Below are 19,725 nucleotides of genomic sequence, written 5' to 3' on the forward strand. Positions count from 1 at the left end.
ATCGTAATCACACGTAATTGTAGCACATTTGTGTGATATTATTTGCCAAAATCATGTTACGATTATCTATTAGTTAGCATTATATACTCATAGAAGTTGTTAATTTTCAACTTCTCCCAAACATTTTGTCGATTTCGTTTGCTATAAAAACTCAAATTCACATCCTTTCTCAATCCTAACAGCTTAGAAAAACTTTTACTCCCAATATCGTTTTCTACAAACACTCAAATTCTACATATTCCTTTGGAATTCTCCGCTAATGGATCTTCCGGAAGAATTACAAACCCTGGTAGTCAATAAACATAGGCTTCTAGAATCATACAATTTTTGGTCGAAAAAACACAAACAAAAAACCTCAGAAAACCATCGTATAGGACATAGAAAGCATGTAATTGCTTAATAACATGACTCGGAGAAAAGTGTGCAATACAAGATAGCCAAAATGGCAGATCAATTCATGTTCCAACAGCAAGTTGCAATTTAGAAAAATACTACTAATTTCAACACTTTGGCAGCAAATGCCATTTTTGCTGATATGAAATGTACTATAAGACCAACCCCAACATCTTGTTTGCTTTCCCTCTTCCGCTTCCTTTTCCTTTATTTTTGTCCTTTTTTCTGGGGCAGGGTAGTAGCTTGACTCCTGTTGCATATAGCTAAATTTGTACCCGTAAAAGAAAAAAAAATACAAAAGTCTATCATAAGCTGCTCTCAACCTTCCAAGTAGGCATGTAGGCCTGCCGGCTGCCAATCAGCATGAACTTCAAGACTTGGTGCTTCCAAAATTGCAATTTCAATCTCACTAAAATGCATTGACAAGTCATTCCACCCTTGCACGTTTCGAATTGGTTTGCCTCATCCAATCAAGGCATTCTTCTGAAGTCCCGGAGGGATGGGCAAGCTGCCATTCAAGCAGTTTTTGTTGCTGGAAAAAACATGATCAAATCAGCAATCCAAATCTCATATTGGAATCTTGGCACAAGGAATAGTGACTTACCCATTCCCGAACAAGAGGTCCACCAGCTTTAAGCTGCAAAATGCTCATAATATCCTTCCCATTAACCAGTCGCTTCATTTCCCAGACTTTCTCCAGACCTAAATTTTTCGTAAACAAATTATGAAGCAGGCAATGCAACTGCCGCTAGTAAACGAAGAGAGCTTCTTGTTTTACCCAGGGGAGGAAGAGATACAACATACAACATCCAGGCATCCAAGCCCTCAATACAGTTTCACCTAGTGTCAGTTCTTTAATTTTACCATTTATTTGCTTTTGGGCCACTTATTAAATTAATTTTGGTTATGTGCCAAAACAAAAATAAATAACCCGTGACTTTCTAATTCTAAATTCCGTCAACTCCTACCATATAGTCTGCACGGACAGCAGCCAAGTAAATATCTTTAGAAAAGTTATCACCTCTAGACCTTAGTTGCAGGAAACTCCTAAAATGGAGCCGCTCCCAACTAAGGAGCTTGATGGGAACCCACTCCCATTGAGATAGGAGCTCGCTCCTTACGAAAATGGGAGCTTTTGTATGATCTTTGTATAGGAAAACAGGGATTTGTCACTTGGCTTTATTCATTGATCTTCAATGAACACATGATATCTAGCCCAAGTCATGATATCTTGAAAAGAAAATCATATATTGTAACACTAGCCCATTTCTTACATTTATGGTGGACTTAGCCCATATTTTTACTTCTTAAAATGATTGTACTTTCAAAGTGAATACTCTATGCTACATTATTTTTATAATATATGTACACGCTACTCTCACGCTCCTAACCTTGGGAGCTTCTGCATTCCCTCCCGCCCCCGCCCCCTCTTCATGCAACTAAGCTCTAGACAGCATAACAGTTTTTCACTGCTTTGCATAATTCAGGAATACCTATATTAGATTCAGTCATTCAGACATTAAGATAACAATGACACGTTAAAAAAGAAGTAGAAAACAGATATTGACCCGTAACACCAGAGCATAATTACCATCTCTAAATCAAATTAGTCCCTCAGTGGATGTGTCAAGTAAAAACCAGGAATTGGAAGACCATGAATAACTAAGCTCCCCTTTCCGAGCAGAAAGGAGTGGAACTTCAAAAGATTAATTTCAAAGTGGAACATCTCTCTTCAGAAAATGTAACAGGCTAGTAACCTAATGTTTAAAGACAATGGAGAGCACACAAGTATTTCAAAAAGCCGCACCCACAGCATGTCACTGATGAATTAACAACTAAGTTCACAATGTTAGCATTTAGCAAGCTATAGGATTAAATATATCAAAATATAAATGAAAATCCAACATCAATGGAGAAGCAGATAGTGCTGGAAAAGGGAAATCGACCATACCTAGATCTGTGATTGCATTCTCAACAATCTTGTATGTTTGTGACCTCTTCTCCAATTGGAACTGCTCAGCTGAAGAATCTTTAGTATCATCAATATTGGTGGGGTATAGCAACACAGAAGCCAACAGTGCAACACGCCAAAAATCTTTGATTTCCCGTAGAAGCAAGCCTACAGAGAAATAGTTGGAATAAGACAGAAAACTCCAAAAAAAAAAAAGAGTCAATTGAGATTTATTTATTTTAATTGGCAATACTGACTAATCTGTTTGAAAAGGATAAGATAGGATATTTGCTCAAGTCAATCATGAATAATTATATGAAGAAAACTTAAGTCATCTCTCAATCGTATCATAACTTTAACACGGCCACAAGCTGAAGCAGCGAAATTCTTCATGTCAAAGTTAAACAACAAAGTTTAGAAACACCACAATGTAGTTCTGTTGAAGATGTGTTTAAGGGACAAAGTTCACCGAATACAAATGAGATGCACAATCACATGAGATGCAAATTGCCATGTCAAGTGCAATGCACGTGCATATTCAGTGAACTAAAATGGATTCATGACGCCTTTTCTCTTTATATCCAGATGTAATATACTACGACAACAGCTCGGTGTAGAATTTATAGGAATTTGTTTTCTTTGAATAAAATTCTGAAATTTTAACACAATAGCTAAGACATATATAGGCATCTACTGTTAAAGATAAGATGATCAGGTTACAAAAGCTTTGGAAAGTCAAACAATGAATCATGTTAAAAAACTAATTTCCTCCTCGTATCTTTAACAGGAGCTGTTTCTTTTGTGATGTAGAGGAAATACTTAGACCTGTAGAGACTATAACAAATTGGAGCTCTTCAAATGATGGTGCTTCTGGAAATGAAGTCAAAGATATGACAACTTAGGAGCTAAGTAAGAATCTATAAAGAGTAGTATTACTTAAGTTAACCCAAGAAGAAAGCTGAATTATTTATTTTGGGAGGAATGTACGAAAAGAAACAATTACAAGGTCTTGCTAACCACCGCCCAATATTGATGGTTCAGTTGGAGGTAAAGATGATATATTAATAATTTCCAGAAACTGTTACACATATCAAGACACTTCCAATTTATCCATGCATATTGTTCATCTTTTTAACACATTTACTGAGATAATAACCCAAACAACACCCATTGGGCAGTGGTGAGCATTTTCCTTTTATAAAAATGTGAGTCTCAGATAAAGTCTAAAAGGAGGACAGACCAAAGTATTCTCCTTGATTCCAAAAATGAAAAACATAAGAATAATCCTAGGTATGCCGCACATTTTCCCACCATAGAAGGGGGGATATTTTAAAACCTTGAGCTCAACAAGTTAGAATCTGTAATTAACCGTTTCTAAATCAAGAATAATGTGGTTCCCAATAATAAACAGATTCTCGAAGGTTTCTTAAGAAATGAGATTCACCAAATATAATTTTGTAAGAGAGAAGGGAACAAATTGAATCACAAGAAGTTAAGACAGTCAAGGCAAGAACTTGTACCTGCCAATATCCGCAATTTTGAAGCAACAGGAACATCAAGAGTCACTCTTCCCCAATCAACTTCAGCAATTTTTATGTCCACAGGATTAGACAAAATAAGAGGAATCAAGGATAACAACTTTTCAGTTGCATTGTGTACATTTATAACCTGCAGTTAAGAAAACACAGTGGTCAAACCTACTGATATTAATGAACCTGAAGATTCAGAGGATGACGCACCAAAAATGACAAGGATCATTCAAAATCTAGAATGTTCGCAGATGATTGGTATTTGGGGAATTAAAAGTAATGGATATGAACTAACTGTTTCAGCATCGCTCGCCTTTAGCTTGAGAGAGTTGCGAAAGATGTAATTTACAACGGGAACCTGTAGAGCACAGATGTGGTCTTGACCATGAAGTTAGGAAATCCAAGAAATGAAGAAATAGACTAAATCTAAAATCAAATTATAGTCTACCATAGAAATATAACAAGATCAAACAAACAAGCAAAAGAAGCAACAGAAAAAACAGGGACAACTAATTTTGAGAGCTAAACACAGTCAAAATAGCTTCTTCTTTTTTTGGCAAGATGAAAATTGTTATACACAAATTAGGAAGCCAATTGGATGACAATACGGTAAAAGAAGTGTAAAATTCATTGAGTGAAATGCAGAGAACTTTCTACCGAGTTCTGAACACGGTAATTGGGAAGAGGAAAAGAAAATAGCAGTGTTCTAAAAGTCGCTCGGCGTTCGTCGCTCGGTCGACCACCTTCGAGCTTCGAGACCTATTAATCGCCGATTAATCGGCTTGTAGCAATTAGTCGGGTTTTCATTTATTTATATATAAATATATACTCCCCAATGACAACTCTTATAAAAAATTGAACATTCATCTATCAATCCATCAACATCAATTGTTTTTCAAATATGACATAGAAATCTCTTCTTTACAGAAAACTGTTAACATGATTATAACACCAGCTGGTACTGGGTATGGGCCGTTCATTTATTAGTCACTTACCAATTATAATAACTTTATTTATATACACCAAACAGTACTACACTTCGTTTTAAGATTTAATAAAAAATATTACTACACTTTGTTTCTAGAATCACTAACGTGTCACAAACTAATGTTCGAGGTCGGTAAAGACGTGGAATGAGAGGAGATCTTGAATTTGAGAGAGAGAGAGAGAGAGAGAGGCGATAGGCGGCTCGGAGATCTCGTGTTTTAGGATTTCACAGAGATAGACAGGTGATTCCGAGATCGATCAATCGATGACTGGGTGTTGAACAAGCCCTAAAAACTGTGATTCGAAGCCCTTAAACTGGTATGAGTATATAACAGTTACACCCTTTGATTTTTCAAAATTATAAATTTTACCCTATTAATCACCAAATAGCCGACTAATCGCCCATTAACCAATTAATCGACTAATTGTCGCTAGACGCTGACCGACTAATCGCCGGTTAATCGCCGACTAACTCTGATTAACCTCCCGACCTACTAATTCAATCGACTAGGCATTAATCTAATCGGTTAGGCCAAATTTCCGATTAATCGGCTATTAATCGGTGATTAAATCCTTCTTTTAGAACACTGGAAAATAGTGCATTCTGTATTGTTTGTGTGTTGCATATTTTCATCTTGATCGTATACAGCACTTATATTGGAACTAAAACAGGAAACTATAAAGCTGGTTTTCTTGTTCTCCTCTACTAAGCCTTTTCTAGTAAGTTGATGCAGAAGATGAAGAAAACGTTCAAGAGACCAACCCCCAATTTATAGACCCAAGGACTCTACTAACACTAAGGACACTACTTACCAAAAAAAAAAACACTAAGGACACTAAAAAGACACAAACGACCCTAAGTTCTACTGCATCATAAGTAATTCAGGGGTGCCAAGGTACTGGGTCAAAGCCGAGTTCGGGTTGAGATCGAGCTCATGGAACTTTGCAGAAAAATGTAAGAGCCTGGTAAACTAGGTAATTGTGGTAATTCCTTGCCTCAGGACCTTGTACACTTTTGATCCAATACTGGGTTTGATTTGGATTGTCAGATTGTGGTTTTCATACCGTGGTAGAGTTTCCCAAAACGGTTCTATGTTATATTTTGTACCATTGATCATTAAATTCTGTTTGGATTTGATGTCATTGATCTTTAATTTCTGTTTGGATTCATGAGCATCAATTGTGATTGGTTTTGATATTGGATTAAACAAGAACCCGTAATCTTATGTTCGTAACTGAAATAAGGTTTGGCCAGTTCACCCACCCACTACGTGCAAATAATACCAACTCCAGAATTAAAGTAGCAGCAAAGGTATTAGCAACACCATTCTACATCCAGGAGGTGCTTACTAAAAAAATCATAAGGGCAAGACCATAAAATCAGGCGTATATCTCCAAAATGAGTTGCACACATGGACCTTTGTCTCTAACGCCCCATCTCCTGTGTGCAGGACACAGACGCAGAAACACGCACACAGAGAGGTGGAGAGAGATAGAATACCTTTTTAGAGAGAGAGAGAGAGTACCTTTTTAGATTTGTTATCTATGTACGTAGTGCTTCTAAGTGGTAGAAACAGTGTTGCATATAGGCTGAGCCTCCTTTGTTCATCCTAAATTGCACATAGAACAAAAGTCAAACTCCAAATCGAAGAACATCCTAATACATACACAAGACAACAAATGAAATAACAGGAGAAGTAATGACAGGTACAAATCAACCAATTTGATGAAGTATAACCCCTTGAGGCGGTGGTAATAAACTTTTACAGTAGATAACAGCAAAGAAGCGGAAAAAACAGTAACCGCAAATGAGACAACAAACCAGAGAGTGGCCAAACATGAGTCACCAAACCACAGGAACAACAACTAGAAAGATACTTGCTTCTATTACTCAATGTCATAAACTGAATGCAACAAGTAAGAACAGAAAGGCCACCTTTTCACTTTTTCTTGCAACCACAACCACTGATCAACGAGTCAAGTACATTAATTGCTGTGAGAAAAAAATCTAGCAATGGAATCAAGTTTATAAATCATAGAAGTAGATAAATCGGGTTTACGTACCCCAAAACCCGAATAAATGAAGTCATGTGCACTAATTACTTCGGCTGGACATTTTGTGTCTGATTATCTTTGTGTTCTTCCAACACTTGATTCTAGCAGATTTTCGGTATGGACTGTATCAGATCATCGTGAGATAATTAGTGCACGGATGACCAAAAACCAACAATTCGATCTTAATGAAAATGTACAACTTTATGTTCGTATATGTTATACTTGTCAAAAAAAAAAAATGTTCGTATATGTTATGAGTTATGACTTGGCAATATCTTGACTAAAAGATTGTTTGTTATTGACTGACTTTAATTAAATCATCTCATATTCCAACCATGGGGTCCCAGTCCAACATAGAACTAACAAGCCTAATGTTCTTGTGCCCGCATTTTCTAGAACACAATATTCGAAAGTGTGCTTTGCTTCAAACCTAAAATAACATAAATCAGATGTCATATAAGTCACAACAATGTCTAGCTTTATTTCAAGGTCAGTTCTCATAGTTTATTTTGGTAGACGCCGCAGAGGTGCAGACAAACCACCTAGCTTGGAAGACAATCAACAATGTCAATTACTTGGACAAACATTAGGCGTCCATAACAGAGAAAGGAGTAAACCAAAACATGTATGTCAGTGTAGTTTCCTATATGAAACAATCAACTCTTCAGCTAAAATTCTGCCATGTGGCCTCAAACACAAATGTAATGTTTTAAGAGCTTCTTTCCTCACCAACATAAATTTAAGAAGCCTTTTGGAAAGAAAGAAATAATTTAGAATAGGCAAAGTACAATGCTTTTGTGAAATACTATTAGGTTTAAGTGCCGGAACAAAACAATAAAGAAAAGTAATCCCCTTTCCGAGATCACGCAATTTTAGGTGACAAGGCAAAATGAGAGCCTAACAGGCATATGGATTCACAAAAGGTAGAGTTCAAGGTTTCATGTGACTTGGTCAATCTTGGGTGAAGCAGTTAAAGCTTATTTGTGAACTTTAAATAGCTTGCTAATAACTTCACAAGCTTACTCATGCATGTGATTTAGTACACATCTGTAGTTCGTAATCCGTGAATAACCCATGTAGGATCATTTAGAGATAATCAGGCTAACACTTCAGCAAAATAAATACAATTCATGCATAAATAACAAGTGTTTGTCTGTTTGCACAACCCTATACTGTTGTAAAAGGAAACACCACCACGGGTGCCTTCATTGATAATATTTACTTATCCTTGTCTATGCGAAAATAGAAACATGAAAATAGAGGAGAGCAAATGTATGTTGCCCTACTCACATTGAAGGCCGAGCATCCAATAAGCTGCATAAGGTTCCAGGCAGCATCCATATGAGTGACACAGATCCTGAAAATAGTTGAAGCAACACTGGTCAATAGCAAAAGCAAAAGCAAACAACATCAACACACAGAAAAAGGAGGGAAGAGAGTTGAAGCTGATCTAAATCAACGGAATGCTTGAAGGAATAACAGTTATGTTTACTATTAATCGGCTTTAAATTAGGGAGGGGAAGGAGGGGATAGTTAAGTTGACCAAAAGTTGCAAGCACGTCACATGCAGCATAGAACATGCTTTTGGACTGATGTAACCTTGGTCATTGCAATCATTGAAGCAGAAATGACTGCAGATTACTAGCTACAAATGAGAGGTCCAACTATGCCGTCAGTGTTGCAACAGGGCGAGGCAACAATTTGCACTTTCCCCAATTAGAAACAACACATCATTGAAAACAGAAATCTTCATATTTTAGTCTGGCAACTTCGTAAATTTCAAAAGGACTTAAAATTCTCGTGACCTGTCAAAACCATAACAAACCTAATCACTCATTTATGTATCTTAGAGTTCACCGTCCTATCCCATCCATATTCTTCCCCCGCACCATGTCATGTAGGACACGCATGACAGATACTTCACAAAATCTAAAGGGTTCACCTAACCCAGTACTGCAACAACCATGACAGATACTTCACCAAATCTAAAGGGTTCACCTAACCCAGTACTGCAACAACATTAACCAAACACAAGAAGCACAATACAAAACAGAGAAACCCCATTCATGCCATAGGACGATCCACATATTCCTAGCTTGACATCCAGAATTCCCACCAGCTAGCGGCTGCAGCTTTCCAATGACACTTAGTTTCATACTTCTCATTTAAAAAAAAAATCCAGGGACAAAATTTTCCTAGTAAATGCAACAACATAAATTGAGTAAGGCAGCACAAACACGTAGGAAAACAAGCATTCAGAATTCCGTAGGAAAACAAGCATTCAGAAAGTACTCAATTGTGAACGTTTTAGTTGTCGGAAGTAGCTTCACATCTGGACTGCATATTTTCTTCATTGTTCATTATTTGCTATCTATGTAGTTTTAAAATGGCATATTATCTCACTTCTCTCTTGAAATGCAAAATTATTTCCATTGAAATAAATTACGGAAATGAATCACTAAGAAGTACTGTATAACGTTGTATACTAATACTAACCTATCAAGTGATTCACATCCTTGGAAGGTGGGAGGGTCAACCTCAGGAGGAAGACTGAAGACAACCCAAAACAACAACAAATCCGAAACATAGGATATTGCCTTAACGGGTTGACTGCCGGAGACCATAAGATCTATCTGTAGAACCACAATAAGAACAGCAATGAAAAGTAGTACAATGTAGATACGCATGAGAGAGGATAAAAGGTTGTCGAAGAATGCAAAATGATTCAGTCAAGCCATTTTATGCAAAAGAAGCGATAACTGAACATACTTCATGACCAACACGTTCTCTACTAATTTTATCTGCAATAGCAGCTTTGACATCATCATCAGAAGCAGCTTTTTTTAGCTCACCATCCAGTGTAAATCCAAACCTTGCACCTAAATGACCAAATCAGGTGCATATCAGGGAGTAAGCGAAATACTTGTCCTAAAGGAAGGGGGTAGCTCAAAAGAAGAAAAAGAAGCATATGGATGACATTGTGGAAGAATTGACAAACATAAAGGAGAGCAATGTTGCAGCTGCATAAAAACGAGGAGCCCAAACATTGGTTCAGCAATTTGATAAGGATTTTCTTGTATCCTATAGGCGAAGTATCGTAAAAAGAGATGCCAAAGGAGGTTATACAGACACAGATTTATGGGAAGGGTATAAGCCCGTCACCCCAACTAGAGAAAAAGCAACTCTCACGAATAGGTTTCTCCATCTTTCAAGGAGAAACTGTTTAATCTCCCTCTGAATGCAACAAACCACAATTCACAAGCATAGTGGTCTTCGGCGAATTCAACTTTTGGTCCCCCAACAACTGTTGGCTATCGCTTCAAACTATGGAAAACATTTCGCAGCAATCAAAGAAAGACTTGACCCATAAAGAAGGCATATAAAAATCCCAAACCTAATCACTTACAGTGAACCGATTCTTTAGAGAAAACCCAATTGCCCCACCCCCAAAACTACCACCCAAAAAGAAACAAAGATAAAAGAAAGAAACATGTAGGGAAGCACAATATAACTGCCATGAACGTATGAGGTAAACTAATTTCAATTTTTTAGGGCAAATATAATATCCAAACAGAGAAAAATTTCAATACCAAAACGTATTGCTCGAAGAACTCGTAAGGGATCATCCAAAAATGTCTCTTTTGGAGGTAAAGGCGTCACTATTTTCCCAGATTTGAGATCCGCAATACCTGGAATAGGTGAATCAAAAGCTACATTAGGAAAACAAAACAAAGAAAAACCACTCACAAATACTGAGAAGCTGGTTCCATAATAACCACATATCAAGAAAGAAATCGAGACATAAACAAACCTCTTCTAGTAAAATCTTCAACAGAACTTGTATTAATATTGTAGAATAAGCTGGAAGCATAGAACGATTATCATGAGAACAACAATTTAGTTTATTTGACAAGCTTTGCCAATAAATGTCAAAAATACAACTAGATTCATACTTAGACCAAAACGAAATGACTAGGAGCCTACGGAGGAGATAAGGAAAAGATAGCTCCCATTTGATGTTCTAGAGCTACATAATCTCTAGGAACTATGAAATACAATATTCAAGTACCTATTAATGGTTAAATCCCTACGGTATGCATCCTCTTCCGCAGTCCCGAATCTCTGTAATACAAGCGTATATAGAATTATATTCTAAAATCATCACGTAGCTGATGTGCATCCCAGTAAGCATGATAAAATATGGAATGGTGAGCAACATCAATATGACAACAATCACCTTGATGCAAGTAAAATATTTACAATGCTAACAATTTCAAATTCACGGAAAAATAATTCATATGAGGCTAGAATTTGAACAATAGCAGTTCCAGCAGTGTTGAAGCTTTCTTGATACCATTTATGGTAGTCAATTTGTGTTGTGGCTCAGACATACGCAGCTGAAAGGAAAAATATGATTTCAAACAGCTCTTTAACTTTGTATATGAGCCTTGTTGACCTTATCTCAAGTGGTTACTACGAGGTAATCTTGATCTCAATAAAAAAATTCTCTCAAGGTGTGTTGGTGGAGGGGTGGTGTTAGATCACCAATTGTCCCAAAATTGAAGCTGTTAGAAAATGGGCTCAATTACAACAATGTTTATAGAGCTATCAAGCACCCATCCTCAGTACAACCGGATCTTGCACGTGAGATGCAAACATCCAGACAAATACCAAAATAGATTGCAAAGGGGGGACAAATGCAAATGGAGAGACCTAAACTCAGAACTACCTAGAGACCAAAGCTATAATACCACATTGGATCACCTATAGCCCCAAAAGCTTAATCTATTAAGGAATGGCCCAACGATGCATATGCAGCCATTGAGTAGTGAGAACACATGTTCCTCAACTGTCATGACACTTCCATTGCTTGTAGCACTTATTGTTACAATTTCTTGTGCCTTGGGAACGAAACTTAAATGTGAATGATTGAGTCTATTTTAGACGATGTCTCTTTAAAAAAAAAAATCTTGTTGATCAAGAGTTTGGTCCCAACATTCATTTATGCTTTTCCATTGTAAATCCTTCTTTGATAAGATTGATGACCGAAATAAATCATTGTTTGAAGCACATGCGTGCCCTTTCAACTAAGGGTATTTGCATGGATCATGGCTCAAAAGAAACTTCATGATTATGACATTGATTCAAATTAGGAGGCATAATTATGATTATATCCTACGAGGTCAAAGATGTGCTATTAGTTGCAGAAACCTCTTATCTGTGAGGAGAATCCACCTTAGAACCTCGCTCCCGCGCTCCTAAGTCAGACTCTCGTAGGAACCTCGCTCCCATCGAGAAAGGAGCCCACTCCCAACTAGAATAGAACCTCTTAGGCATGTAAATCCCAAAAGAAACAAAAGTGAAAGATTGCAAGAGAAAATATGAAACAATGATGGGGTAATTGGAAAATATGTACTCAAATTAGCCCAAGTACTTAGTATAAACATAACTTTTACCTGTGTTCGCTAAAGCAATATTTGTAGTTGACATGAATAACGAATTATTATATTTACATGTGTTACATAATTACATTTTTTATAATATTCCCAAACAATCTCACCGGCGCTCCCAGACAAGGAGCTTCTATGATCCTCCTCCCCCGCTTCCGTCCCCGCTTCGTGCAACTTATGTCTACTTTCACTAGTATTACCTCTTTACTTGAATTATTAAAACAGACTCTTTAGTGTATTTTCATGTTGTCTTATCCGATAACTAAGCCATGTCTAGTGTGAGGAATAGACAGGCATAAAAAATAGATGATCACTTCACTGATTTACCTGGAACAAAAATTGCATATAGTAATGGAGAGCACATTACTGTTGACATCGAATCTTAGTTTTGGGCGATCGGCGACGGGTACTTTCTTTAGATACCAAAGGATTAATAGGTTCAAACACCTTGCACCTCCACTTTCAACTAGACTTTTAGGACCAAAGGATGAATGTGCAGACACACATAAGGCATAGGCTACAACGAACCACTAATATTTTCTTTTTCTTTTGTTGATTGAAATACAAGAGAAAAGACGGAAGGAGACAATAAAAAGTCAAAGACCAGAAGGAGAACAACAAATAAAAAACTACAAAGGAGCAAAGTCCCTTTCCACCACAGATTGCACGGAGAGGGTAGCTCACCAGTCACCGCTAAAAAGACAACATCAAAAATTGTTTCTCAAAACCATAACCACATTCATTGCAAATATACAATCAGAAATCCCATATAGAATATGATGAATAGTTGAGGAATTCCCTAAATCAACTAGTTAACTGGCTTTGAACTAGAGTAGCCCAAAGTCTTACAATGATGAGCTATAAAATATGTAGTATACAGTGTTGAGTGTTCCCATGTATTTAACCAACACTTCTTTAGCTAATTGACTTGCCCGAAGTTTATTTAATGACAATTTAAAACAGATCCCAAAGTAGTACAACTGTTTGGAACAACTCTCTTGGCAGAGGAAAATGGGTAACAATTTCTTGTAAATTTTCATCCAAAAAAAAAACTACAACCACGAGAGCCAAGCCAAAAAGAAACAAGTTGATCACAATCAATCCCTATGAAGTCTAATAAAATTTCACAGCCAGAAAGCAAATTCACTAGGAATGACGATCGAATTAGATATTTTCTAGCCTGGTTAATATCAGAGTGATGTGAGTCACCCACATCACGATAAGGGAACAATCCTACAATCCATTTTGACATATTTGCGTGAGGATTCTTCACAAAAAATACTGCAAAAATTTGCTCAATAACGCATAGTTGAATCATTGAATACAAGAAATATTGACCATTCAACAACCAAACTACCATTAGGCCACTGTACTTGGATGATACAAACCCAAGGAATCACAACTCAAACAATGTCGTATTGAATCAGCAAGAGGTCTTTCTCTCAATAGTTGAGTGAATAACTAGTTAACAATGAGTTCCACATTTATATCAGCCTACTAGCTATTTCAATGTCTACTAGATACAATACAAGCAAGAAAACAAATACTAATAAATTGAGCAAGAATGAACTTCCAATGTCATTAAACTCACCCGTTCATACATTTTTTTACACCAACCCTCTGATGCCTGGTAATGAACTAATTATGATCTCATAATTGTTTGGTTAAAGCAAGTTAAGTTGCATGATCAACAAGACAATTAAGTAGTCATCTTTGAGAATTTTTCAGAACACATGTTACAAAAGAAGGGTGGGCCTGGCGCAACGGTAAAGTTGCTCCGTTATGACCAAGAGGTCACGAGTTTGAGTCACGGAAAGAGCCTCTCTGCTTGCAGGGGTAAGGCTGTGTACATCAACTCTTCCCCATATCCCGCAATGGCGGGACCCTCGTGCACCCTTTTTTTTGTTACTCAATTATTGACCTTTTGGTTGATTAAAATATTATTCCTAAGTTATCAGAACCTGGAACAGCTACCCACAGGGCATAATTGTAATTGTACAAATAAATGTAGAATAATTTCGGCAACCAGGTTCATCAGGCTACCCAAGAATAGTTTGACATATCTTAGCTAACAAATTTCCTCCAATCAGATTCATCAGGCAAGTTACATGTTTAAACCAAAGTTCGTTAATATACTGCCCTCAATCATCAATATTCCAAAATTGCAAATGCACTACACTGTGCTTATGAGCAACTTGCTCCATAATATGAAGTTCAGAACACTGCATGCATGGTAATACACCCTACGTCATACATAGCGCAAGCATGAGCGGGTGCTAATGGGGTAGGCAAGTGCGCGAAAGTGTCAATTTTTAAAAGGATTGGAATCAAGTGCGTTTTGAGAGCGTCTATATTTTACTAAGATAAAAATATATTAGTATATAATCTAATTGTAATTGGGCGTTGTATAATTTGCTATGATAACATTTGAACATTAAAAAAACAAGATTATATGACCGTCCAAATTTCGTCCCCACTATCCACGAATTATGTGACCAATACTACTGCTTTTGAATTTATTATAGCTTTCAAAGAGATACTACATTTATAAGTACTGGTATTTATGGTAATACTTTATTCTAAAACCAACTTACCAACAGACAATTCTCTCTTTTTTTGTTTAATAAAGTAAGAAACAAATAGTTTAGTTGGGATTAGCGGAAGCTCAGTTTACTTTAGTTGTTTTTTGGTTTTTGATATGGTTTAGTAAATGCCGGTTTAGTTTCAAATTTCAACTACTTTTATCCTTCACTTGCAGACAACCAAATCTTGAGTGGAAGTTTCACAGGTGGTCGAATTGCTTTGTCTGCAGTGCACATTGATGTACTAGCTGGTTTGCAGATGCTGCAGAACACATGACAAAGGCCCATAGGGTGAACAAAGCAAATTCGTTTGGTTTATTGATCAACTCGCAATCTGACAAAAGTGGATGCGCAAATTATACTCACATCTGCACTGAAATTCTTGCTTCACGAACTAGTTCGGTTCGCAGTTGATAACCTTTGACCACAAATTGTCTGACTACGCATAAACCTCAGAAGAGCAAAACGACATACAATATATTGATGAGAAAACTAAGTACCATGGTAGGAATGCGGCTATTCTCACTGTAGTCTTCAGATCGCAAGTTAACGACATCAATCCATACGTCAAACAGGCGCATCCGTGCTGTTTCCAAGTGTTTAGACTGGTCTGGATTACTACAAATTTGAAAACCAGTGGAATCATATCAAGTTCAAGGTATCAGTACCAGATTGGAAATGAATAAACTCTTAACACTAACGAAAATAACAACTCAAATGTAATAGAAGGCAATCATACAAATATATAAGAGATACCACCAAGTAAATGAATTCAAGACACTCTAGTCATATGGAAAGGGAAGCCTTAAAAGGTTAAGAAATAAAAGTCTCAGTCTCCTCCTTATAGCATGTTTCACGCATCTAATTGAAAAACTAAACAATGGGATATTCAATCAGAAGGCCTTTCTATACCCAAAAAAGTAATAAAACTCTAAAGTTTAATCATAATTATGACACCACGTATGTTGATTTTGTGGACATTAGACCCATTGAACCTTAGAATCCAAAACAAAAGTTTTTGACAAAGTTGGCGTTAGGTCTTATATGGGACTTTGAGGATCCTTCATTTTTTTGAGACTATACAAAATAAGATTTTATCAGAGTTCCCAGCGGAAGCGTAGTCATGAATTTTTTTGAGGTTATTAGGACTTTGCCTAGAATCATCTTTCTCATCTCCTTCTCTGTCCCTCCAACATGCAATAGACCGCAAATTTTGCCCAGACCTTTACGAATTTGTTACCTATGTCCACACAAAATGAAAAGTAAACAAGATAGCGGCCATTAAAACCATCGTCAAAACTCAATAGATATAATTTGCAACTAGATTTTGAATTTTGCTTTCTCTGTGTGTGTGAACTTCAAACATTATGACTTTAAGAAGCTTAATGTTAAAGAGGGGCAGCAAGGCCAAGTTCTATGGTATTGAGACAAGTAAAGAATGAAAGAAAGAAAGAAGAGAGGTATATACCACTGAATGACACCAATTCCGTGAGCTTCTTCCCCTTTACTCAACAAGTACTCATTAACCTTCTCACAAAATTCTTTACCAAGCATGTTGTCTATTGCAATATCAATATCATAACAGTCTCTCCCCAAAAGCTGCAGCAAGAAGGATTACCACCAACACCTCATAAATCACAAACAATGAGAATGAAATCCATACTCTAAACACCCTAATGATAATAGAAAGAATGAATTCCCTGGATTAAGAAAATATTCAAGCTCACCTTTACCTATTCTTTTCCGGTTATATCCATTCCACACCAAAAAACTATATTAACTTCGTTACGCTCTCTTGTTAGCTCTGGCTTAACTTTGGTTCCCAATCCTGGAAATTCAACTACCATGAGAGACTATAGAACAATTGCATGCTGCAATGTGATCCGTAAAGCAATTAGTAAGGTGTCGGCTAATGGAATGCTTTCTATTTTGTCTAATGTGGTGAGACAAACCCAATCTGCTTTTATCAAAGGCAGAGCCATTGTAGATAGCGTTCTGCTTATGCATGAAACGGTAAGGAATTATCGCAAGAATGAGGGTCATCCAAGGAGTGCAATCAAGACTGATCTGATGAAGGCTGATGATAATGTTCATTGGTAGTTTTTGATAGTTACTATGCGAGCCATGGAGTTTCCCAAGGCTTTCGTGCAATCAAGACTTATTGCAAGAACGAGCGAGATTGTTTTGCATAAAATATCCCCCTCCTCCTCCATTCTTTTTATTTTTTGATAACCAAGTGTCCGGGCCAACTTTCGTGCAACTTGACTAATCCTGGGGAACCAATCTCACTGTCTATTAGCGGGGGTGCCTCTTTAATGTCACAGCGAAGCTTTGTATGACTGGCTCCAAAGAAGTTGATAGCATGATTAGCATCTAAGAGGTTCCATACCACCAGGCTAACCCTAAGTCCCAGGCCTCGACCACCAATCCAAACACTCGGGTTTTCCTCCGTCATCCTCGATTTCTTTCAATTACTCATCGGATTCTTAACCTACCTACATTTACTCGAGCAAAGGAGAGAAGGAAGCAGCGTTCCTTTTTTCATTTTCTTTCCTCGTATTCCTCCACAATTCACCATATTACCGATCAGAGACTCCTTAAACTAGGTATTCGATTCACGTCTGTCAGCATAAAAACAAGAACAAAAGGATTTTGCACCAAAGAAAACCTCTTTAGGGTAGGGCGTAAAGTGTAGTGACCTTATCTCGAACCCAACCGCCGGCGACGCGGAGCTGAGTCTGGAGACTGAAGTGGCGGAGGACCTCGAGAAGACGCCCGAATATCAGCCTCTCCTTGTCCGTCAGATCGATCCTGTCCCTCACCTGAACGGACGGCGCAGATGATGCCGGATCTTCTGTCATCGTCGTCGACATTGCCCTGAGACGGTGGCTAAACCCTCGGGCTAGGAATCTGAAACGAAGTGGGGTTGAGTTGATGATATTCTTGAATTGGATTGGTCGGAGAGTTGGAAGAAGAGAGGGTTTAGAGATGGAGGAGAGAGAAGAAGGAGGAGGAGGGGTTTGGAAAGAGAAAAAGCGATGAGCGCTCGAAACAATTCTCATCTCCCTCTATTCAGGGTTTTCGGAACCGCCATGTACAAGAGCATAGGCTTAGTTAAGGGCTCGGCATTTTGGCGCATGCTACAATTACCGATTTTTCATTTTGGGTTATTAATTAATAAACTTGATTTGGACAAAAACAACTCTCTCTCTCTCTCTCTTCGATTCGTTAATCCAAATTTGCTCTATCTTAAAGGGTTTGGGAGGGAGATAAGTGCTTATAGAAATCGAACCCTACCATATGCATGGAAGTATAAGGCTCATAGAAGAGTCATAAGATGAGGTGATTTTCAGATTATTAGATTGATCGGTGCTGAGGGGAGGTGAAATTAGAGCTGGGCAACAGACACGAGACACGATAACACGACACGAACCGGACACGAAGTTAGCGGGTTAGGGTTGAACATTTCTGACACGAAACACGAAAATGACACGACTCGAGAACACGAATTCTAAATGAGTCGGGTTCGGGTTGAACACGCGAGACACGAAATTGACACGACCAACACGGTTACGAATCTGTGTCACCCATTTTCACGAACATATATACATAATATATGGTATATCTGCAATTCTATATAGAGTTAGGCAACAGACACGATAACACGATACGAACCGGACACGAAGTTAACGGGTTAGGGTTGAGCATTTCTGATACGAAACACGAAAATGACACGACTCGAGAAACACGAATTCTAAATGGGTTGGGTTAGTGTTGGGTGATTTGTAACACGAACCCAACTGACACGACACGAACACGACCCGACACGACCTGTTACCCAGGTCTAGGTGAAATCATGGGTGAGTAGGAGGTTTCTAGCTAAATTGATGGTTTGGGTGGGTTTTATATATGGAAGAGTTGATGTTGGTGATGATATTTTTTTTTTTAACACCAATTTTTTTTATTTATCTTACAAAGATTAAAAGGAGCAAAGAGAAAGCAACAAATACCCATTTGAGATCTAAATTATTGATTGGCAAGATGCCAACTAAGGAGAAACCTTAAGGGATCAAAACCCAGCACCTAAGAGGCTTTTAGATCAAACCATAACCACAAATAGGTTGCAGCCCAACACTTAAGCATACAAGATACAAAGCCCAACAAATTAACCCCAATAAAAAACCAAACCCTTATCCTAACCAAAACTCCCAACCCAACACCACGGCTCCTCCCTACCACTCGACCACCACCTGAGCAGCCGGCCAAAAGGCCCACCGCGGCAACTCTTCAATTGGCCAGTTTGCTTGGAGACTTGATGAGGCAAGACATGGAAGAGAAGTATACACATTGGCTCTAGGGTTATTTTGGATGACTTTGGTATGGGAAAATGACGGTCAATGACGTGTTTTGATAATTAATACATGTCAATGACATTTTCAGCATTAATAAATATTCTCAGCATATCAATGGCAGGTATTAAATATCAAAACAGGGCATGGGCCGTCATTTTCCCCTTTTGGTATTGTATTGCGCTTGGTTTGGTCCAAGAATCAAGTTAAGAAATTTGATTTGGGTTCCAAAGAAATGGATTGGGCTTAGGCCTGTCAATGGGCCGGATCCGATCCGGATCCGACAGATCCGGATCCGGATCCGGATCCGATAAGACACAATCCGATCCGGATCCGATAAGACTCAAATCCGATAGTGAGAATCCGGATCCGAATCCGAAAAATCCGGATCCGATCCGAAAATCCGAATCCGATCCGGAAACTTTTTTT

The 19,725-nt window shown here is 37.8% G+C and overlaps 1 protein-coding gene across 1 annotated transcript; it reads right to left on the minus strand.

The window, feature by feature from the left end:
* Positions 1-589: 589 nt before the first annotated feature.
* Positions 590-18,084, minus strand: LOC131318415 (CCA tRNA nucleotidyltransferase, mitochondrial). Its single transcript, XM_058348146.1, has 15 exons — positions 17,647-18,084; positions 16,416-16,546; positions 15,448-15,565; positions 10,985-11,037; positions 10,727-10,776; positions 10,506-10,604; positions 9,685-9,794; positions 9,412-9,548; positions 8,206-8,272; positions 6,387-6,470; positions 4,169-4,231; positions 3,865-4,012; positions 2,345-2,512; positions 998-1,095; positions 590-925 (listed from the first exon to the last, which is right to left on the minus strand). Exons 1-15 carry the CDS (start codon positions 18,007-18,009, stop codon positions 821-823), a joined length of 1,794 nt encoding a protein of 597 aa, XP_058204129.1. The 5' UTR covers positions 18,010-18,084; the 3' UTR covers positions 590-820.
* Between the last annotated feature and the right edge of the window lie 1,641 nt (positions 18,085-19,725).

Source organism: Rhododendron vialii, chromosome 3a (genome assembly GCF_030253575.1).
Source record: "Rhododendron vialii isolate Sample 1 chromosome 3a, ASM3025357v1".
Classification (NCBI taxonomy): Eukaryota; Viridiplantae; Streptophyta; class Magnoliopsida; order Ericales; family Ericaceae; genus Rhododendron; species Rhododendron vialii.